Source organism: Rhipicephalus sanguineus, chromosome 2 (assembly GCF_013339695.2).
Source record: "Rhipicephalus sanguineus isolate Rsan-2018 chromosome 2, BIME_Rsan_1.4, whole genome shotgun sequence".
Classification (NCBI taxonomy): domain Eukaryota; kingdom Metazoa; phylum Arthropoda; class Arachnida; order Ixodida; family Ixodidae; genus Rhipicephalus; species Rhipicephalus sanguineus.
In genome coordinates, this window is record NC_051177.1 from 1,710,857 (window position 1) to 1,730,035 (window position 19,179).

At 50.3% G+C, this 19,179-nt stretch overlaps 1 protein-coding gene and 1 non-coding gene across 3 annotated transcripts in view; both read left to right on the forward strand.

The window, feature by feature from the left end:
- LOC119382338 (transmembrane protein KIAA1109 homolog) overlaps positions 1 to 19,179 on the forward strand; it is a 961,129-nt gene that overhangs the window by 724,000 nt on the left and 217,950 nt on the right. For both annotated transcript variants that reach the window (XM_049412180.1, XM_049412181.1), the window contains exon 38: positions 15,548 to 15,740. In XM_049412180.1, the coding sequence (XP_049268137.1) occupies positions 15,548 to 15,740 (193 nt within the window). The remainder of the gene's footprint in view (positions 1 to 15,547; positions 15,741 to 19,179) is intronic.
- Trnat-agu (transfer RNA threonine (anticodon AGU)) lies at positions 14,866 to 14,937 on the forward strand. Its single transcript has one exon. It is a non-coding gene; the product is annotated as a tRNA-Thr (tRNA).

Below are 19,179 nucleotides of genomic sequence, written 5' to 3' on the forward strand. Positions count from 1 at the left end.
CCCTAAGGTTTTTTGAAAAGCGACCGTCTCTTCCCAAGCCATTCAGTCTTACCTGTACCGCGACTGCTGCTTAAGCCGAAATACCGCTACAACAAGTTACTCAAGCACCTTCCATAGAGTGGCTCCCACCGTGGCAAAAAACCCACATAAAATGTGACATGTCTTTTTGCCACATAGATAAACAGCGCCATCCTCGTGCAGCTATACAACAGCATTTCCTATCACTCCAATACAAATATCGTGGCTGTCAGCAATTTTACACAGACGCGTCAAAGACTAGACAATCTGTATCTGCCGCTGCCATCGGGCCTGAATTCACCTCTTCACAAAGACTGAACACGCACACTAGTATTTTCACCGCAGAAGCATATGCCATATTAACCGCCATAAAATACATCACTAATAGTAACATTAAGAAATCAGTCGTATTTACTGATTCATTGAGCGTTGTTCGTGCATTGAACACTGGCAAACCAAACAAAAATCCAGTCCTCAATGATTTAGAAAGGCAATTAATTACAGCATATCCGCGCACCCCAGAGATTACAGTATGTTGGGTACCTGGCCATGTCGGTATAGATGGGAACGAGAGAGCGGATGCCTGCGCAGCAGTAGCCGCGCAAAAAAGCCGTGTTGACGTGGACACTGTGCCATACAAAGATCTCAAAGCGCTTGTCCACCGCAATCTACGTGAGAGGTGGCAGAAACAATGGGACCTCGAAATAAACAACAAGCTCCATACAGTGCAACCTCGTATTAAAAACATAGTTTTCCCTGGTCGTGATAGATACAAAGAAGTTGTTCTATGCCGACTCCGTATAGGACACACCCATAGCACTCATTCCCATCTCTTAAATGGCTCAAACGCACCAAAATGCGAAAGATGTGGGAAGAACCTGTCCGTTTTACACGTCCTTATCGAATGTACTCAAATGGAGATGGAGCGGAAGCGCCACTTTCCGGAGATCTTTAAAAGACATATCCCGCTTCATCCATCACTGTTTTTATCAGACAGCCCCATGGTCTCCTTTAACAAACTTTTACACTTTTTAAGCGACGTCCATTTTCTGCAACGTATATTCTGGCGACACAGGTAGCAGCCCAGCCCTCAACTCTGAGGGCAAGGCTAGCCTTTATTCCTGGTGATATCGGTGGCTTATCAGACCCTACCACGGTAGGGCCACTTGGTATAAGCCGCCAGATATGTTTGTAGTCCCTCAGCTACTGTTGTGCTACATGCAACATTTTATCTATTATGCACTGTATCATCACTGCCCGCGATACCAACATACTATCACCTGACATTCCTTGCACATATTTCATGTCATTGTCATAATTTTATTATGTATATATACTTTACACATATTAAGTGCACTTCATTTTAGGCCCTTTACAGCCATGTTACACTTACTCACACTCATTGATCAAACCGGTGCATTTACATGCTACATTGCTTTAGCGCTCTATGGCCATTGTAGCCTTTGCGCCACAAAACCATAATAATAATAATAATAATGAAACTCTTTATTTGGTCGAACTTGTGGCCGGGAAATGAAAACTCAGACTACAGCAATACACGCTGTACACTGCTAGCGGCGAACAGAGCGTCGACCGTCGATCAACTGACAAGCGGTCAAGCGCGTCGGCTTTTATACAGGCACTATCGAACTTTCCAGCAATATCGCTGGTGGCGGCGTTACCTCTCGACAAAGCTGGAACATTCGCGTGCGGTGCGCAATCTTAACAAAACGATCTACTACAGTCGCGAAGCTTCTCGAACACTGCTTCACGGACAGCGTCGAGCTTTGATAACCGTCCCTGCCGGTCAAACCCGAATACATCAAAACGAGACAAGAAGTGGGCGTGGCAATATACGCCTACGTAAGTAAACCAGTATGGCACACGCTTCGTGCCGCTGTGGAAGGGGATAGCTGTGCGACATCATCGTTTATAGCATCTGATTGGTCGGTCCACTTAGGGGACCATTTGTGGGTAAACTTCATCATTAGTTTCCTAGGTGAGCAGGCAGTAGAGCCTGAATTAGACGGACACTCACCTGAAGGTGCAGACGCCATTTAGCGTTTGAGACGCATGTAAGAGGCACGACTTTCTTGGCAAAATGGCAATCCATAAATTAAAGCAAATGTCTCACTGATGCGAGCTGTGAAAGAGCTTCGTGCAGACGGTGAGTTGGAGTTCTTTTTTAATTCTGACATAACAGACACAGATGCAGTTGTGGGACTACATTCATTAGCAGTGTAATTTACGCAATTTGGCCTTCACTTCATTACCAAGAAAAGTTGTTGTCCATGACTATAGAGTTGAAAGACGAAGCAGCATCATAAAAGTAGCATGCATTTTCAGTGCTGCAAGTCTCCTCATAACAGGAAGAAGAGGGAATGTCCCATCTTCAGCAATTTCAGCAGGCAGCGAAAGGTAGTGGGAATGGCAAAATTCTCTTTCCCTCTCGCCACTGCATACAAAGCGTCTCATGAGCAGAGGCACAACTGTTTTTGAGGTACTGGGATTCTCATGCAATCCCACTGGCTTTACCTTAAGGCACTTCCCATTCAGATGCACTTGGAATCACATTGACAAAAATTTTTAATTTGATCTATGCTCACACTTCACTTCGTGCCCTCAACTGCATGTAGCCTCATTCTCTTCCTGTTTCACCTTTCATTGTGAACAAGGCTCCTGTGTGGGGGCCAAAACACCAGTCTTTTAAAGGGAAAAAAAGGTACTAACATGTTCATCAGCACCTGCTTTTGTTACATAACACCAGAAAAAACAGACACCATTTTTACTAGACGCATATGCTTCGAGAGATATCTTTGAAAAGGTCATTTGCAATTATAGTCGGGTACAATGTTAGAAGGCAGCGGCATTTTCCCCTCAAAAGCGGATGCACACTAGCCTCCACCAATAGGCGCACACTTCAGGTGACGTCATGAACCGGATGGCCGGTGACCCCGCCGACGAAGAACACGCCTAACATGGCTGCCCTCGTTTCGAACTGGGCCGAGTCGCGTCAGATCCATGCATCTCCCTTCGTCAGAGTGAATTCGAATTGTTTGTGGGGGTCTGTCATGCCGGAAATACTATTGTGAGATTACGATGCACAATTTGTGCCGTGTGCGTTTGTTCTGAGCTGTGAGCCGGCAAAGAGAGACTGCAGTGAACATCGGTGACGTTGTGCTGCGCTTCGTCTGGAAACAGGATCCCGCGGCGACATACCGCTGCAAACAAACATCGTGCGTGTTTGTTCCATGGTGTTTTGTTTTGCTCCTAAGTGAAGTTACAACAAGGAGAGTTTGCCAAAGTCTGGTACCTACTGTGAGCGGCGGACTTGTTTGTGTACTGTGCCCCTGCGTTTCTCGTCAGATGTGGCAAAGTGATGGAGCAAAACCATTATTAGGATAAATGAGAAAAGCGTACATGGGGTGGGAATCGAGCGCGCCTTCCCCTTTGGCGCCTCGTTCCCCAGCTAGCGCGTGTGCTGGCCCCGCGCGGCTCGAGCGCCGGGAACCGCCGTTATTCGGTGACATGGCTACCGTGGCTACACCGCCAGGCCTTTTTGCTCGGTGCCGTTGTCAGATGGGAGGAGACGCGGTGCCCGGAGGCACTTTGTCCCAGAGTTCTACGATACTCATCAACCCATCATCATCCATACGTCTATCCCGGCACGACCTCCCCCCCGGGTTGAGGAGGGGAAGATTTGTTTCGGAAAGACGGTCCCTGCCCGGACAAGGGGGCTACCGCTCGGCGCAAAGCGCCAAACAGACGTAGCCAGTCTCACGGCCCCACGCCAGAGAGACTCGGCCATGGGGCTACAGTTTGGTGCGGCAACTTTAGTCGCCGCACACAAAACAGACGTACCCAGGAAATACCGCGCGGCTGGAAGCCGGCGGGGTCCTACCCGGACGGGGGGGCCACAGTTCGGCTCGACGAGTCCAATCGTCGGGCACTGAACTGCGACCGCATTGGGGCTACCGTTTGGCGCGGCAACCTTGGTCGCCGCACCCAAACTAGACGTACCCAGGAAGTACCGCGTGGCCGAAGGCCAACGGTGTCCTACCCGGACAAGGGGGCCGCCGTCCGTCGCGGCGAACAGAGTCACCGAGCACAGAACGGAAACGACCGACATGGACCTCGTGGGTGGAGCCCAACAAGGCGACTGGATTACCCGGGCGCATGCAAGGCACGGGTAAGCAACAGCGGAGACCTCGACCGTCATCACCGCGGTGTAGCAACGGATGTCGCATGCACCCAGACCGGCTCGGGCTGTTGGTTCCGCAAACACAAGTGACCGGCACGCTAGGCCAGTTCGGTGTACCTTAAAAGGAGCCATCATTAAAAGGTGATGGTGATCTGCCCTCCTGACTCACTAAAGATCACTGCCGGACGGTGCCAGGTCTCGAGAAACTTCTTCACGCCCAGGCGCTGCCGTTCCCGGTGGAGGACAAACCAGATCTCCTTCCGCACTTTTGCAAGTACTTCATGAAGACCCGGCCGCCTCCCACCGAAAACGGCAGCGCACCGTGCCACCCAAACTTGGTAAGAACACTCGACGAGAAGAAGCACGTACTGGTTAACCGCCTGCGCAGGCAGGGGATTCAAGAACCGAACGGTTTCGAATGGAACTCCGGGGTGACCATACAAGCTAGCTATCCTTTGAAGGAGGGCTGCTGGGAGTGCACACTGAGAGAAGATGTGAACCAAATCCTCCCTACTGCCACAAAACGGACACTTTCCTCTGGTAGGGATTTTTGTGAAGGGCCTGAATGTTATGGGCAGGCACCCTCTTGCCATGCGGTACATGAATGTAGCGCGCTTGGCGTCCAGAAAACTGGCAGTGATTAACTTCCAGTTAGGACTGTGGCGGGACAGGTCATATCTCACACAGTGGGCCGGGAGGTCCGGCGTGAGTAAGTCGACTAGATCATGGAGCTCGAGAGAATCTAGCTCTATCCCTGGATTGGCGTCACGGAGACGAGCCAGAGTGGAGGCGGCCCCCGCATAGAAGGGTGAAGGAGTTCCCGCCCGAGGCACCGAGTTAGAAAATGCCTCAGGTGAGAACAGCCGCAGTCGTGTGCTTAGGAAAAACGACGCAAAGCTTCGAGTTAGGAGCATATCCGATTCAAGAGCTACCCGTGTCCATCTAAGATGCAGCGCAGTGGCCACGATGCCCAGGTCGGGAATTCCGAGTCCTCCCTTATTCCTGGGCAACTTGATCACAGGACGCGCCACATACATAGAGGAGCCACTCCATAGAAAACGAAAGAGGAGCCCCTCCAAGACTAGCTTGGTTCGGGTTGCAACCGGCATAACGGAAGCTACATAGGTCAGAAAAGAAAAGAGCAGCGATCGAATGATCGTTACTCTGGCCGTCAATGGGCATCCCAAGGCACCGATTTCCTGAATCCTGTCGGTCAGCTTTTGCTTAGCCAGCCTCCAGTTTTCAGTAGTCAGGCCATCCGGTTCGAAATGGAAACCCAGAATACGTAGGCGTTGTTGCACGGGCAGGCCGTGAACAGGACGCGGACTGGAAGGAGCGGAGTTCAGATACATGACTACACTCTTGGACCTGTTTATCCTGGCTCCGCTCGCCGAGCAGTACCCCTCCATGACGTCCAGGACGGTGCAAACTGTGGCCTCGTCAGGGACAACAATGGAGAGGTCATCTGCGTAGGCAAACAGTGCGACAGGAGGGGAACCTGGTGGAAGGGGAAATCGACCGATGCTGTTGTCACTGGAAAGCCTCTGCAGAAGCGGCTCGAACGCAAGCACATAGAGGGCAGGCGAGAGCGGGTCCCCCTGCCTAACTCCACGACCTACGTCGAAAGGCTCCGAGATGCGATCCTGTATTACAACAGCCGAGCTGGGACGAGAATAGAGAGCCCTAACCATACTGATAAACTGGCCGCTGAAGCCGGCCTCTTTTAAAACCTTGAAGAGGTACCTGTGACTGATAACGTCAAACGCCTTTTCTTGATCGAATGAGCAGAGAATGCCGCTGAGATTCCGTGCATTCGCCCATTCGATCAGGTCCCTGATAGCAAAGCCATGAAGCTGGCAGGACCGCCCTGGAACACAACATGCCTGGTACGGACCCAAAACCGTGCTTAGCACTGGAGTGAGTCGTACGGACAGGCACTTGGCTATGAGCTTGTAATCGCAGTTCAGAAGGGTGATGGGTGCTCGGTGCGTGCCATGTGTTGGTCTTCCCCGCACGAGCCACGCGTCCGAACGTGCCTGAGCATGCTCGTGCCACCACGTGACCACGCTAGCCTACATCACTGTGCAACGCCTGTCCTCATTGGCCGCCAGTGACAACCCCCTTCCCCTTTGAACTCGCTTCTGTCTGGCACTGTCTTGCCCGCGGCAGATGCTCTCAGGCCAGCACGAGAGGTTGACGTGCTGCTCTAGCAGGCGGCTTCTCGTTCGTGTTTGTTGTGTCGCGCAACCCCTGGTGACATGCTAAGACACCAGTGCGGTTGAGCTCTCTATTCATGCTACTGGTTGGAGCTGGGTCTCTTCCATGTCTCTTTGCTACCACCAATCCGGCATGGCCATGCCGGTCATGTGACCCGTGCCTCGCGGACCAAGAGCCATTCTTCCCCCTCCTTAAAACCACCTGCAATAAACGCGGGAGAGCAGTCTCCCGTCAGTCTCGCCGAAGCTTGGTCTCTGCGTTGTCACTTTACATGCCCTCCCGCCGTTCGGCCTCTCCGTCGGCCTGCCGCGGGTTACGCCGCGCTCCTGCCCTACACAACAGTGTGCTCGACTGCGGCCCATCGTGTGATAGTCATAGTGCCGCTGGCAGGTATACTCAATCGGTCTTGTGGAGTTCCCCTTACGGCCTGCAAGCCTGTGACTGTCACACTGTGGTGCATCTTGGGTTAATAAACCCGTGCTTTTTGTTGACATCCTGCCTCGAGTGCCTTTTCTGCGCCGTGCTGGAGAGTGGACGAACGCGGCCGTAGCGTCTTTGTTCGCTGCGGCAGTGGAGAACGTCACGCCCTTTCCCGGTCGCCTCGTAAGGTAAGCTTTGTGCTAAACCTATCTCCACAACGGATGAAACCAACCTACGAGTTTCTCTACAGAAAAGATTTGCAAAAGCAATTTCCAAAGCAAAGATTCGTTGCTGCCAGCTCAGCACGCAAACGACCGATCGTTGGCGGCTGTGTAATAAGATAGCCAAGCGTCTAGCAGCATCGTTCGAGTATTGTGTAGCACCGTCGATTGATTGCTTTCCACCAATGCTAACAATCAGTGACTAACGCGTGCTGCTTGAGCCAATGTCATTGGATTATTAACGGTCAGGCGTTTGGGAGCAGTGTTTGTTTCCTTAATGTCAGCCTCGGTGCTAATATAAAATTATGACTGATACACTGGTGCCATTACAAGGACATGAATTCGCGCCGCTGTGTGACTTAGAACTCTTCGCTCATTGCACACGCCAGCTGTAGAATGCCTGCTGTGACATAATTGCGCATAAGTTGGGCTGCCAGCGCTCGACTTGCTTTCCCACAACACAGCTTTGCGCTGTTTTTCGATTGTCATGATATGTCGCTACCGAAAAATTTCTATGACAGTGAAGGCAACAGAGCCATTATATACATTAAAAAAAAAGTACAACAAAGTAGGCACAGCTGCTTGTGAACTGACTCCTAATAGTTCTGCTCGCATGTGCGTTAAATGTACGTATGTGTTTTCTTGCCTGTTTTTGTATATTTGTTATTTTACCGTTTTTTGTGTTTTAGATCTCAGCTTTCGCGCTCGCGTTTGTGTGCACGTGTGTGAATATGCGAGTGCTTCCGTGCGTGTATATGTTTATTCCCATTTCTGTCCTTTTATTTTGTGGGAGAGCACGCGCGCCCATTTCCTTTTCTTAAGGCTGGCGCGATCGCGAACTGACAGCGAGAGCCGAAGGACCACTAGGAGAGGAGCACCGTCGCCCTTTCCGGACAACCCCTTCTTTCCCGTCACTCCGCGCGCCAATCCTCGCTTCCCGGCTCGCGGGAAAGGGAACTCGCCCTGCGAGGGAAACAACCCTCGTGGTGGGGAGGGAGACGGGAGGTGAATAAAACAGCCGGGCAGACGCTCTCTCGTGCCCTGCTGACCTGCGAGGTAACACCTCACCGCCCCGAGACCCGCCAGCCGATCATCGACCGAAGGTGTAAGCGTTACCCTTTGTTTTCTACGAGAGCGGACTATCCCTCTACGCGACATTTACGCGTTATTGCTAACGTAGCAATAAAGTGTTGTTCGTTGTTCTAGCCTGTTGCCTTATTCGCCCGAACCCGTCGTAGCTGCGATGACGCGCGCTACCGGAAGGGGACGCTGACACGCGCACGGTACGACTATTTGCGGCTGGGACCGGAGCTAGGCTTCTGCACCAGCCTTTCATAGAGCGGACCCCCCTCATCTGGCGCCCAACGTTAACGAATTTGGCTAACACGGCTGAACTGCAGCTACCCGATTTGAACAGGGAGTTTGTGATTCAAACAGACGCAAGCGACCTGGGCTTAGGAGCAATTTTGCTTCAGGAGCATGGAGGTGCCCTCCGACCGATTGCGTTCGCGAGCCGTTCGTTAACGCCGGCGGAGAGGAACTACTCGGTAACAGAGAAAGAGTGTCTCGCGATAGTTTTCGGTCTCCGTAAGTTTGACTATTACATCGACGGAGTGGCGTTTGTTATTGAGACGGACCACATGGCGCTCACGTGGTTGAGGCGCTTGAACGAACCAAGCGGCCGCCTGGCTCGTTGGGCATTGCTTCTGCAGCGTTACGACTTCACCGTACGCTACTGCAAGGGCAAGAACAATGCCGCGGCCGACGCACTATCGCGTGCTCCAGTCCGTCACGAGACTGACCCGGAACGGACCGAGAGCGAGACACTCGAGGTAGCGCTAACGGAAACAGTAGAACAAACGTCAGTTCAAGGCACAAGCGTGAACCACGTAGAGGCTGTTGTTAGCGCGGGGATTGTTTTCAGCAGAAGGGAACTGTTAGAAGCTCAGCAGAAAGATCCGTTTTGTCGAAAGGTGTTCGACGGGCTCCGGGAGCCAGGTGGCGACGCCACCGCGCACACGGGGGCAGCTGGTATTGCTGTCGGTGCGGAGCGCTCGGCAACAGCTGGTAATGCTGTGAGCGCGCTGGATTCTTATCTGCTGGATTCTGACGGCGTCCTGCTGAGGTACATCCCATCCGACGATGACACAAGTGAGTCATTCAAGGTCGTTATACCGCGCAAGTTGAGAGGAGCACTGCTTCGCTACTTTCATGACTCGTGCATTGCTGGGCATGCGAGCGGCCCTAAGACTTATGCTAAGTTGTGTCGCCGCGCTACCTGGCCAGGCATGAAGCGGGATGTGATTCGTTACGCCCGTTCATGCCACGTGTGCCAAAGCGTCAAGCCCCGAGGCGGACGACCGCCCGGCCTCATGCAGCCGATCAACAGCCAGACTCCCTGGCAAATCGCGGCATGTGACGTAATGGGACCGTACCCCACAACTCCTAGCAGAAACAAATTCTTGCTGGTGGTCACGGATCACTTCACTAAGTGGGTAGAACTTTTCCCCCTTAGAAAGCTGATGGCTCGAGTGATCTTGGATAAGTTGATGGAGGTTTTCACCAGGTTTCGTTTCCCTGAGCAGTTGATAACAGACAACGCGTCTTATTTTACTGCGAAGGTGTTTGTTGACACGTGCGCTGCGCTTGGCATTAAGCACAAGAAAACAACCACCTACCATGCTCAGTCGAACCCCACGGAACGAGTTAATCGCAACATCAAGCACATGCTTGTCGCGTTCTCTGAAAGGCACAAGGACTGGGATACCTACCTTCCAGAGATCGGGTTTGCGTTGCGATCGACTGTGAACCGCTCGACTGGGTATGCGCCTTCTTTTCTAAACCTGGGAAGAGAACTGCCGAATCCGATGGAGACTGTACTCGCGGATCGCAGTGGAGTGCCTGCAGTGGCGCCATCAGCACGAGCTGAATACGCAGCGCAGTTGCGCGAGAAGCTAGCGGAAGTTTTATGTAAAGCACGCAGTAATCTCGGCACTGCTAGGGCACAACAGAAGGCGCAGTACGACCGCTTGCATCGGAACGTACACTACGAAGTGGGCGATCTGGTGCTGCGACGCCATCATGTTCTTAGCGACGCTAGCAAACAGTTTGCAGCCTCGCTGGCACCGAAATGGTCCGGGCCGTACCGAGTGCGAGAGAAGGTTTCCTCGCTTGTTTATCGGCTCGCGAACATGAAAGGCAAACCGAGCGGCGGACCAGTGCACGTATGCGACTTGAAACGCTACGTGTCACGGGAGGAGCATGGGGACGACTATCAGTCCCCCCCCCCGAGCCGCAGGCGGCGGCTGAGAACGCTCGAAACCGAGTGAAGAGCCCTGAGCCGCGGTACTTCTTGCGAAACAGGCGGAGACAACTCTGCATGTTGGATAAGCAAAAGGGAAATAGGTGCCGCCGGGACGGCTCGGAGAGGAGACCGCCTCCTCACGGCGAGCCCACACTCACATTCCGTCGTTGTCGCAGCCCCACCACCACCGGCAAGCATCGGCATGGACGCCTGACTGGAGGTCGACTGGTACCTCCCACCGCCACTTCCACGCTACCCCATCGCCCCACCACCCGGCCTCCACACAAGAGGCCCGAAGACCAATGCCAACCCAACTGGGAGAGCCGGCTGCCTGGGGGCCGCAGCCACCAGGACGTGCCAGGGTTGTGTGGACACCCCGATTGCCTATGCTCCCTCAAGGTCATGGCGCAGTACGCCGAAAACCCCGAGCCCCGCCAGACCGGAGGAGCCCGAACCATGCTGGAGAGGCCGCCTGGAACGAAACACTTCGTTGACTCGCTCCTCTCAATTACCACCAACAACCAGAGAGGCGGGGCCCAAGGAGGCGCGGTCCGGACCACGGGGCTGCAGGAGCAGGCCAGACCTACTGCAGCAGTGACGGCGGAGGCGACGACTGGGGAAGCCATGACGCAAGGTGGCACGGCAGCGAAGACCGCAACGAGGCCGGTGGTGGCTACTTCGGAGGCAGCGGCGACGCCAGTGGGGGCACCGGCGACATCCACGGCAGAGGGCCGACCGCAGGAGGGCACGGACCTGGATCGATCCGTCCTAGCCTTCCTCGATGAGGAATAACAAAATATTACCTCATGGTGCAGTCTCTGTCGTCCGAGGGCTTTCTTAAGGGGAGGAGGATGTGGGAGAGCACGTGCGCCCATTTCCTTTCCTTAAGGCTGGCGCGATCGCGAACTGACAGCGGGAGCCGAGGGACCACTAGGAGAGGAGCACCGTCGCCCTTTCCGGACAACCCCTTCTTCCCCGTCACTCCGCGTGCCAATCCTCGCTTCCCGGTTCGCGGGAAAGGGAACTCGCCCTGCGAGGGAAACAACCCTCGTGGTGGGGAGGGAGACGGGAGGTGAATAAAACAACCGGGCAGACGGGCAGACGCTCTCTCGTGCCCTGCTGACCTGCGAGGTAACACCTCACCGCCCCGAGACCCGCCAGCCGATCATCGACCGAAGGTGTAAGCGTTACCCTTTGTTTTCTATGAGAGCGGACTATCCCTCTACGCGACATTTACGCGTTATTGCTAACGTAGCAATAAAAGTGTTGTTCGTTGTTCTAGCCTGTTGCCTCATTCGCCCGAACCCGTCGTAGCTGCGATGACGCGCGCTACGGGAAGGGGACGCTGACACGCGCACGGTACGACTATTTGCGGCTGGGACCGGAGCTAGGCTTCTGCACCAGCCGTTCATAGAGCGGACCCTCCTCAATTTTTGCATTTGTTCTTGTAAGCATGCTGCAGCCACATCTTCCTTTAGAATTTCATTAACTCGTCTCATTCAAAGCACCAAGTCCTGTGAATAGCAGGGCTGGCCTCTTCGATGTCATTAAAGCCTTTCGTCTACCTTGTCTCCTCAGTCGGTCATCTTGCTTTGTTTTCTCCCACTATTCTGACCTTGCTTCTTGTGCTGTTGCCGCAACGTGATTAACCAACTTGCACTAAAGAAAGTTCTATCAGCTGGGACAACAGAAGCATTGACAGATACAAAATGTTAAAAGCATCACGTGGCTTGCACAGTTACTTTGTCTCTTACCCCTGTTAATGTGTTTATGCATCAGTGCATACAGCACCTTGCCAGAAGTGCACATGAAAGTGTGCCATATTGTGAAACATCACCTTGCTATGTTGTTGCATTCAGTCTTAATAAACAGATGGTTTCACTGCCCGTCACATGTGGTGGTACACGCACACACACATATATATATATATATATATATATATATAACATTGTGCAGTGTGGTATCATTTCCTGTCTTGATGCTTTCATTATTACAAACGCAGTTTTCTAGTGAATAGAGTCCAGCAAAGCAGTGATATGAGAACTTTTGCAAATTTCACCATTTATTGCTTCACCAATATCACTGTCTGAATCAGTCTGTCGCTTTGCCTACGGCTTGTAATAAACAAAGTGACTCAGTAAAACACATTCAACTTTGCTGAGCATTTTTCCGGTATGTAAATGCGACAAAAAATGCTAGCAAAGTTAGTCACCTTATTAATGGTGCTTGCAATCGCCTTACTTGCTCTAGTCAGATTAATAAATTAAAAATTGACTATGACAGCACTTCAATTTTCAGTGTAGACTGCTAACGGAGCCATAAAGCGTGCTCAGACTGCTGCTATTTCACTATGGAGCGCGTCAAACTCGCCGGTGGCTGCCTGAATGAGCATTTTGGGCCTCACTAAGCTATATAGTGATGTTTTATATTTGTTCTCTTATTTGCATTACTTGTGCGAACCAGATAACCAAAATATACAATGCACCCACATGAATGTGCTTTGGCGTGAAAGCTGCTAACAGTAGCTGTCAGTATTGTGTTACTTTTGCTATTTCACCAGCACTGGCTATGACATGACTGTGATTTCCAATGCAGACTGCTAACAGAACTATAAAGTGAGCTCGCTACTGCTATTTCACTATGGGGTGCGTCAAACTCGACGGTGGCTGCCCGAATCTGCCCGAATGAGCATTTTGAGCTTGCCAACGATAATCAGGGTTAACAATAGTGTTTCATTTCAGATATGCCAGCATTGAAATGTGTTTCTATGCCACTTCTTAAATCGAGCATGATCTGTGCAGCGCGTTGCTTATCAGAATTGAGCTTCTATTATAAGGAATACGCCATCAATGAAACGTACTGCTTATTTATTTAAGAGGTCACGGAATGGATGGTTGGCTGTTGCGAATCCACCGGAAAAATTTGGTAGCCCTAACAAGGGTTGTTCTTTCGTTAATAAGAAGCAGCTATGCTTCGTCGAGTGGCTCAATGCCAGACAGCTCACAGTCGGAGTTGCTTTCTTCAGTGTCATCTTCACACAGCTGGATGATCATGGGTTGAATGTGCTCACTCCCAGACGTGTCAAGTTTAAACTTTGCCTCCAAGTTCATCACGTGCTGAATGCTCTTCCTCCAATCTTCCACCGTTACCCGCTTGATTTTCTCCCTCAAGATCTTTTCCTTCTTCCAGGCCATCATCGGCAATTTCTCTTCTTGCCAGCTATGGTAAGGTGCATTGTCTAAAACAATGACGCTACCAGCCGGAAACTTCTGCAGAACGTCATTGAACCAGCCCTCAAAGCGATTGCCGTCCATTTCCTCGTGGTAGTCACCTGTCTTTTGGCCTCGGAATACATCCAAGCAGCCGTCGACGAAGCCATCCTCACTGCTGATGTGCGTCAGATCAGGTGCTGACCTTTCCCAGAAGGTTGTTTTGGACCTGTCGTCAGGCCATTTGCTAGAGCGAACAGGCATCCGCGCTTCTGCACCACAGTGCCTGTCCACACGATCGACCGAGTGTGTCCCGCCGTCACCCATGTCTTGCCCAGGTAGAAGTTCTTTCGGCCTTCCGCCCGGTAGCACTCCACGTCACAGAGGTAGCGATTCCGCGAATCGGTGATGTCATCCCAGTCGATAAGCAGCAAGTTGCGGCTTCTCTTTTCGTGCTTGAAGCCGATCTCGGCAAGCAGGCGACACACAGTACACCGCCTTAGTGATGGGAGTTCCATACGCTCCGAGAACTAGGTAGTTATCTTCTCGGCCGTCGGTATCTCGTTGCGGCGAAAGAAATCGTGCACACATGACCTCAGCGTGCACAACGTGAAGCTGTCAAACTTCGCACAGCGTCTTCTCCGCATTGCGTGGGCGCTTTCGCGAGGGCGTCGTCAGTTTGCCACCCGAAAAATGCGAAGCTTTAACTTCCTCCCTCACCCTGAACACAGTCCTTTCGCCGACACCGAGCATGTTGGCGACAAACTTGCTCGTGTCCTCCACGCTGTGTTCAGGCTCCCTGTTGCGTCAATACGTGTAGCAGTGGAAGATCATGTTGCATGAATCGCTGTTCAGGATGTGGCCGCTCTTGTTCTTGCCGAGGCTCCTTGGTGGTGTGGCCATCTTTTCGTCCACTTTACTTTCTTCACATTTATATTCTAAATACTACAGATAACACCCCCTATACTTTCCTTGGCGTTATTGTCTGTTAGTTCTCATTAATATTGTGTCTAACAAAGAAAACGAGCCCTTAAGAGTCATCTTTTTTCCTTCATTCATAGCAAGGGTCTCGTTCTGGCAGACTTGATGCCTTCAGGTAGTATGCGAGGGATTATTGGTCAGCTGCCAGCTCGTAAAAAGATCACGTGCTACGTGACGCCAGAAAGGCAGAAAAAGAGTGTTCCACACTCGCCGCCACGGCTACGAATGGCGCTGACTAACACTCCAAGGTTTAAATGCACATATATACCACATAAAGTGGACGGGAGGATGACCGCCGCCGTAGCTCAGTGGTAGAGCATCGGACGAGTTATTCGAAGGTCGCAGGTTCGGTCCCTGCCGGCGGCAAGTTATCTTTTCGTTCACTTTACTTTCTTCACATTTATATTCTAAATACTACAGATAACACCCCCTATACTTTCCTTAGCGTTATTGTCTGTTAGTTCTCATTAATAAAAAGTATATATGAATCTTATGCTATTAAGCCAGCGACACACCCGGTGCCATCGATCTTGCTCTGTAGCAGACGACGCACAGCATTGTAGAAGGCACGGAGTTATTTTTCTCTCGCGATCTGGCATGTGCTGTAGCATTTCCATCATGACAGTTTTACCAAAGCACTCGTCAAGATACAGAAACCTTTTATACCGACAAATACGCGTTTTAGAAGCAGTCACAATTATTTATTTAGTTGCGGAGGCAATTGGCTGCTGTGCTTCAGTCATATCTGGGCGGGGCCTCTCCTGTCTTCTAAAGTTGTACCCGACTATAGTTCCTAGTATGGAATTGCATTGGCTACATTCTTCATCATAAGCAACCTGCTGAGCATTTGCTGTTGTCTCTTTTCAATCATGCAAGCAGCCTTGGGCTGTTGGGGAAGTGTCGCTTGTGTCCATTATAGGCAGCACTGCGAAACATGTTCTTGACCGAGAGACTAAGTGTGCCACTCACCTACCAGGACCCGCACTATGCGCAAAGAGCGCAGCTTCTCCGGAGGCCTTCCAGATGGTGGTTCCCCAACAAGGCGTCGCAGTGGTCCTCGCAGCCATCCGTCATCCTCTCGCATGCGCTTCCCTCCGGCAGCCCCAGCTGCTTCCAGCCAGGTGACTACAGACTTCACCGTGTTTCTGGTGCCAGGCCTAGATGTCAAGGTGAGTGCTGCACGCGGCACTGTAAATATTTGTTCACTTGGAGACATCCAGTCCTTTTCTTTACAAAGACGAGGACAGGCGCCTTCACTTACGCAAATTTCACTTGGTTAACCCTCATATGAGGACACCTGAATAAATATTACTTCTATCTCTGTTTTGAAACAAGGACTGAAAGAGCTTTTAGAAGTATCGGCCGCAAGATCGAGCAGTGTCGCCACCAGGCGGCTACTGGCTGAACCACGCGTAGTTTGTGTCGTCTGCTAGCCACGGCATGTTTGCATGTGTGTGTAGATCATTCAAAGGGAGTTTGTTCCATTCTGTTAGCACAATCTTAACTGCTTGTACATATGCCTAACATGTTGTACAAACGCATTTGGCTTTGCTGGGCTGCATATGCACAGTAATAAGATCAGTGAGTACACATGTCGCAGGTTTTTTTTTTTTATTATTATTATTCAGATACCCTAAGGGCCCAGAAGGCATTACATAGGGGGGGGATACAGTTAATGGGGCAAATAAGTAAATACACACTGAACAATGAAATCAGAGTACATGAATAAGTAAACATCGAATGGTGTAAAAGCAACTACGTGTGACAGTATTATAATACGTAAAAAAAAAACAATCATAAAGTTTCATAACAATAAACATCATCAGTATCACATGAAACTAATAGAAACAACACTAAATAAACAAGACAAGCGGAACAGAATAAATAAAACGCAACGTAAAAAAAAAAAAAGAAAAAGAAAAGAGCATCGAAAATCAGCACTAGTGAATTGAGGATAGAATTTTTCTATTGGCTTCCATTTTGTCCTAGAAATGACTTTAGACTAGTTACAAATGAGTCATTATTCACAATGCGCACAATGTCAGCAGGAAGAAGATTCCATTCACGAATGGCGAGGAGAAGTGGGGAGTGAAAAAAGAGATTAATGCGGGCGAAAATAGGTTCAATTTTATGTTGGTGATCGAGTCGCGAAGGTATATGACGAGCTGGCCTGATATTGAAGATATCGTGGGATGACTGATTGAAGTGAAGCTTATGAAAGAATGACAATAGTGTCAGCAACCTGCGATTTTCTAGAGGAGCTAAATTGAGTGAAGATTTTATTTCAGTTACGCTTGATGTTCGTAAGTAGTTTTTTGTGATGAAGCGAGCAGCCTTATTTTGTACCGACTCCAGTTTCTGTTTGAGGTAGGCCTGATGCGGATTCCAGATCGAGGAGGCATATTCGAGTTTTGAGCGTACTAAGGTTTTATAAGCAAGAAGTTTAGTTTCGGAGTTCGCCGGATGCAAATTACGCCTTACGAAGCCAAGTGATCTGGATGCTTTACTGACAATTGCGTCTATATGGGTGTTCCATGACAGGTCTGATGACAAATGTACACCAAGGTATTTTATTGTGGATACAGAGTCTATGGGCATGTTGTTCAACGTGTAGTCGTAAAACACGAGGTTGTTGATTGTTGGCCTGAATTTTTTCAGTGGGAGTGCTGCTGTGTGGCTCCAGCACATCGTAAAGTGCAGTTGGCGTCATTCTAAACATAACAAGTATTAAATTTGTGGGGCTGAAAAAGATCAACCGCCCTTGGAACAAACGGACACAGTCACTTCGACGAGCAACAAACCACATGTGCGTTTATTAAACATTTTTACAATGGCGAGCTCGCCAGCCGACTCTTAAAAATTACTAGTAACATGAAAAATATCCAGTATAATTGCAATAAAACACACAGACAAAATAATGCACACAAAACAACATAACACACACACAATGTACTGCAAATGTGGCGCTGCCGACATTCAACTCACCGCAGAAGTGCGCGGGACTGAGCGGCAGAGTCATAGACCCGTGTGCTAGAGACGTCTGTCCACGAACGCTGCCAAAAGCCAAAGACTGACAGCACTCTTTCTCAAGCGCCACCATAACCTCGTTTCCCACCAGGCAGCGCTGCTGGCACCACCGTGCAAACACAGCACTATCTCTCTCAGCAACAACTAACTTGGGGTGCACACGGGTCCTTGAAATCTTTGAAAACCCTTGAAATTGAAAATTTCGTTTTCAAGGCCTTGAAAGTCCTGGAATTTTGTTTCAGTCCTTGAAAACCCTTGAATTGTGGGGATTTTCATAGGGACAGATTGTACAACTCTCAATTCATGGCAGTTGATCATGGTTCCGGCAAACTTATTGCTTGTCGCATTCCCCGACACCACAATCGCAAAGTCGGACACGGTCAAATCGCCTGTGCCAGATTGGTGAGATGCTAATGTTGGTTTCACTTTATTAAAGGAGCGTGCCGGTTCTATGGGTCCTTGTTTTTGAAGAACTTTAGTAAATCTCAGGTAAAACTTTTCTATCACTGAGAAGAAGCTACGCGACCTAGAGTCCAAGCTCTCGAGGACGGTGTGCAATTCGGTGTTGCACGATAACATGTCACATTTAAAGTAAATAAGTAGGCGTTGTCTGCTAATAAGACGCGGTCTTTTCGTGGTATCGCATGCCTCCATGCCTAAAGCCTTCCTTCGCGTGCTGGCGGCGTGAAAAGCGCGAACTTCTCTTTGCACGATTTGTAGCCACTGTTGCAAAAGGGCGCAAAGCACTTGCCTTTCATTCCGTTCTTTCATGTTGTGTTTGACGGGTGCAGTACGATGTCTTTACGTGGCAAGGTGGCATGCTGTCGGCTGGGATGTTCCTTACGGAATGCAGTAATTCTTCCACCGTCGCATGAGGTGTTGTCATGATTTAGCGCTGCGAACTCCGAGCCATTCCATGAATTATTAGCGCGACTAAGGACAACTGTCAAAGGTTGGGATTTGCGAGATGCAATAGTCGGTGCTTTTGGAAATAATAATCGACAATTGTTCTTCCTCGATGCTTGTAAAGGACGGCCTTGTCCCAACATTCAACATCATTGTGGTCAAATGAATGGATAGAGCTATTACTCCATTCAATCCATGGCTCAAATACGTGGCCTGATATGCGTAAGTCGTACCACTTTCTTGTGTTTCCCATGAGAAAATGGCGCATATTGCTGATTCGGTCACTGTCACTGGTCCAGTTATTCTAGGAACACACATACTCAAAGAACTGAAGCCAGACTGATGGTGTCATTATTGCATCGTCGAAACAGTAGGGCATGACATCATCTCGTGGTGCATGCATTGAAGACTTGACTATTGACGTCAGGAGGGTCTGTTGGTTCCACTGCGTTTGCTGTTCTTGCACGCATGTGCATTATTGAAGTGAGTCTTTTATGCTCAGTTGTTGCGTCGTGCTTAATCAGTCCATGGACCCATTGTATGAGCTCCTCTGTTTTCTGTAGATGGACTCTCACGAAACCCTTGGAGACCATTTCTTCTAGGGTGATGTTAGCTTTATTAGCTATAAATGCTAGCATGACATGACATGACACCCTGATGAAATGTGTGAGAGAC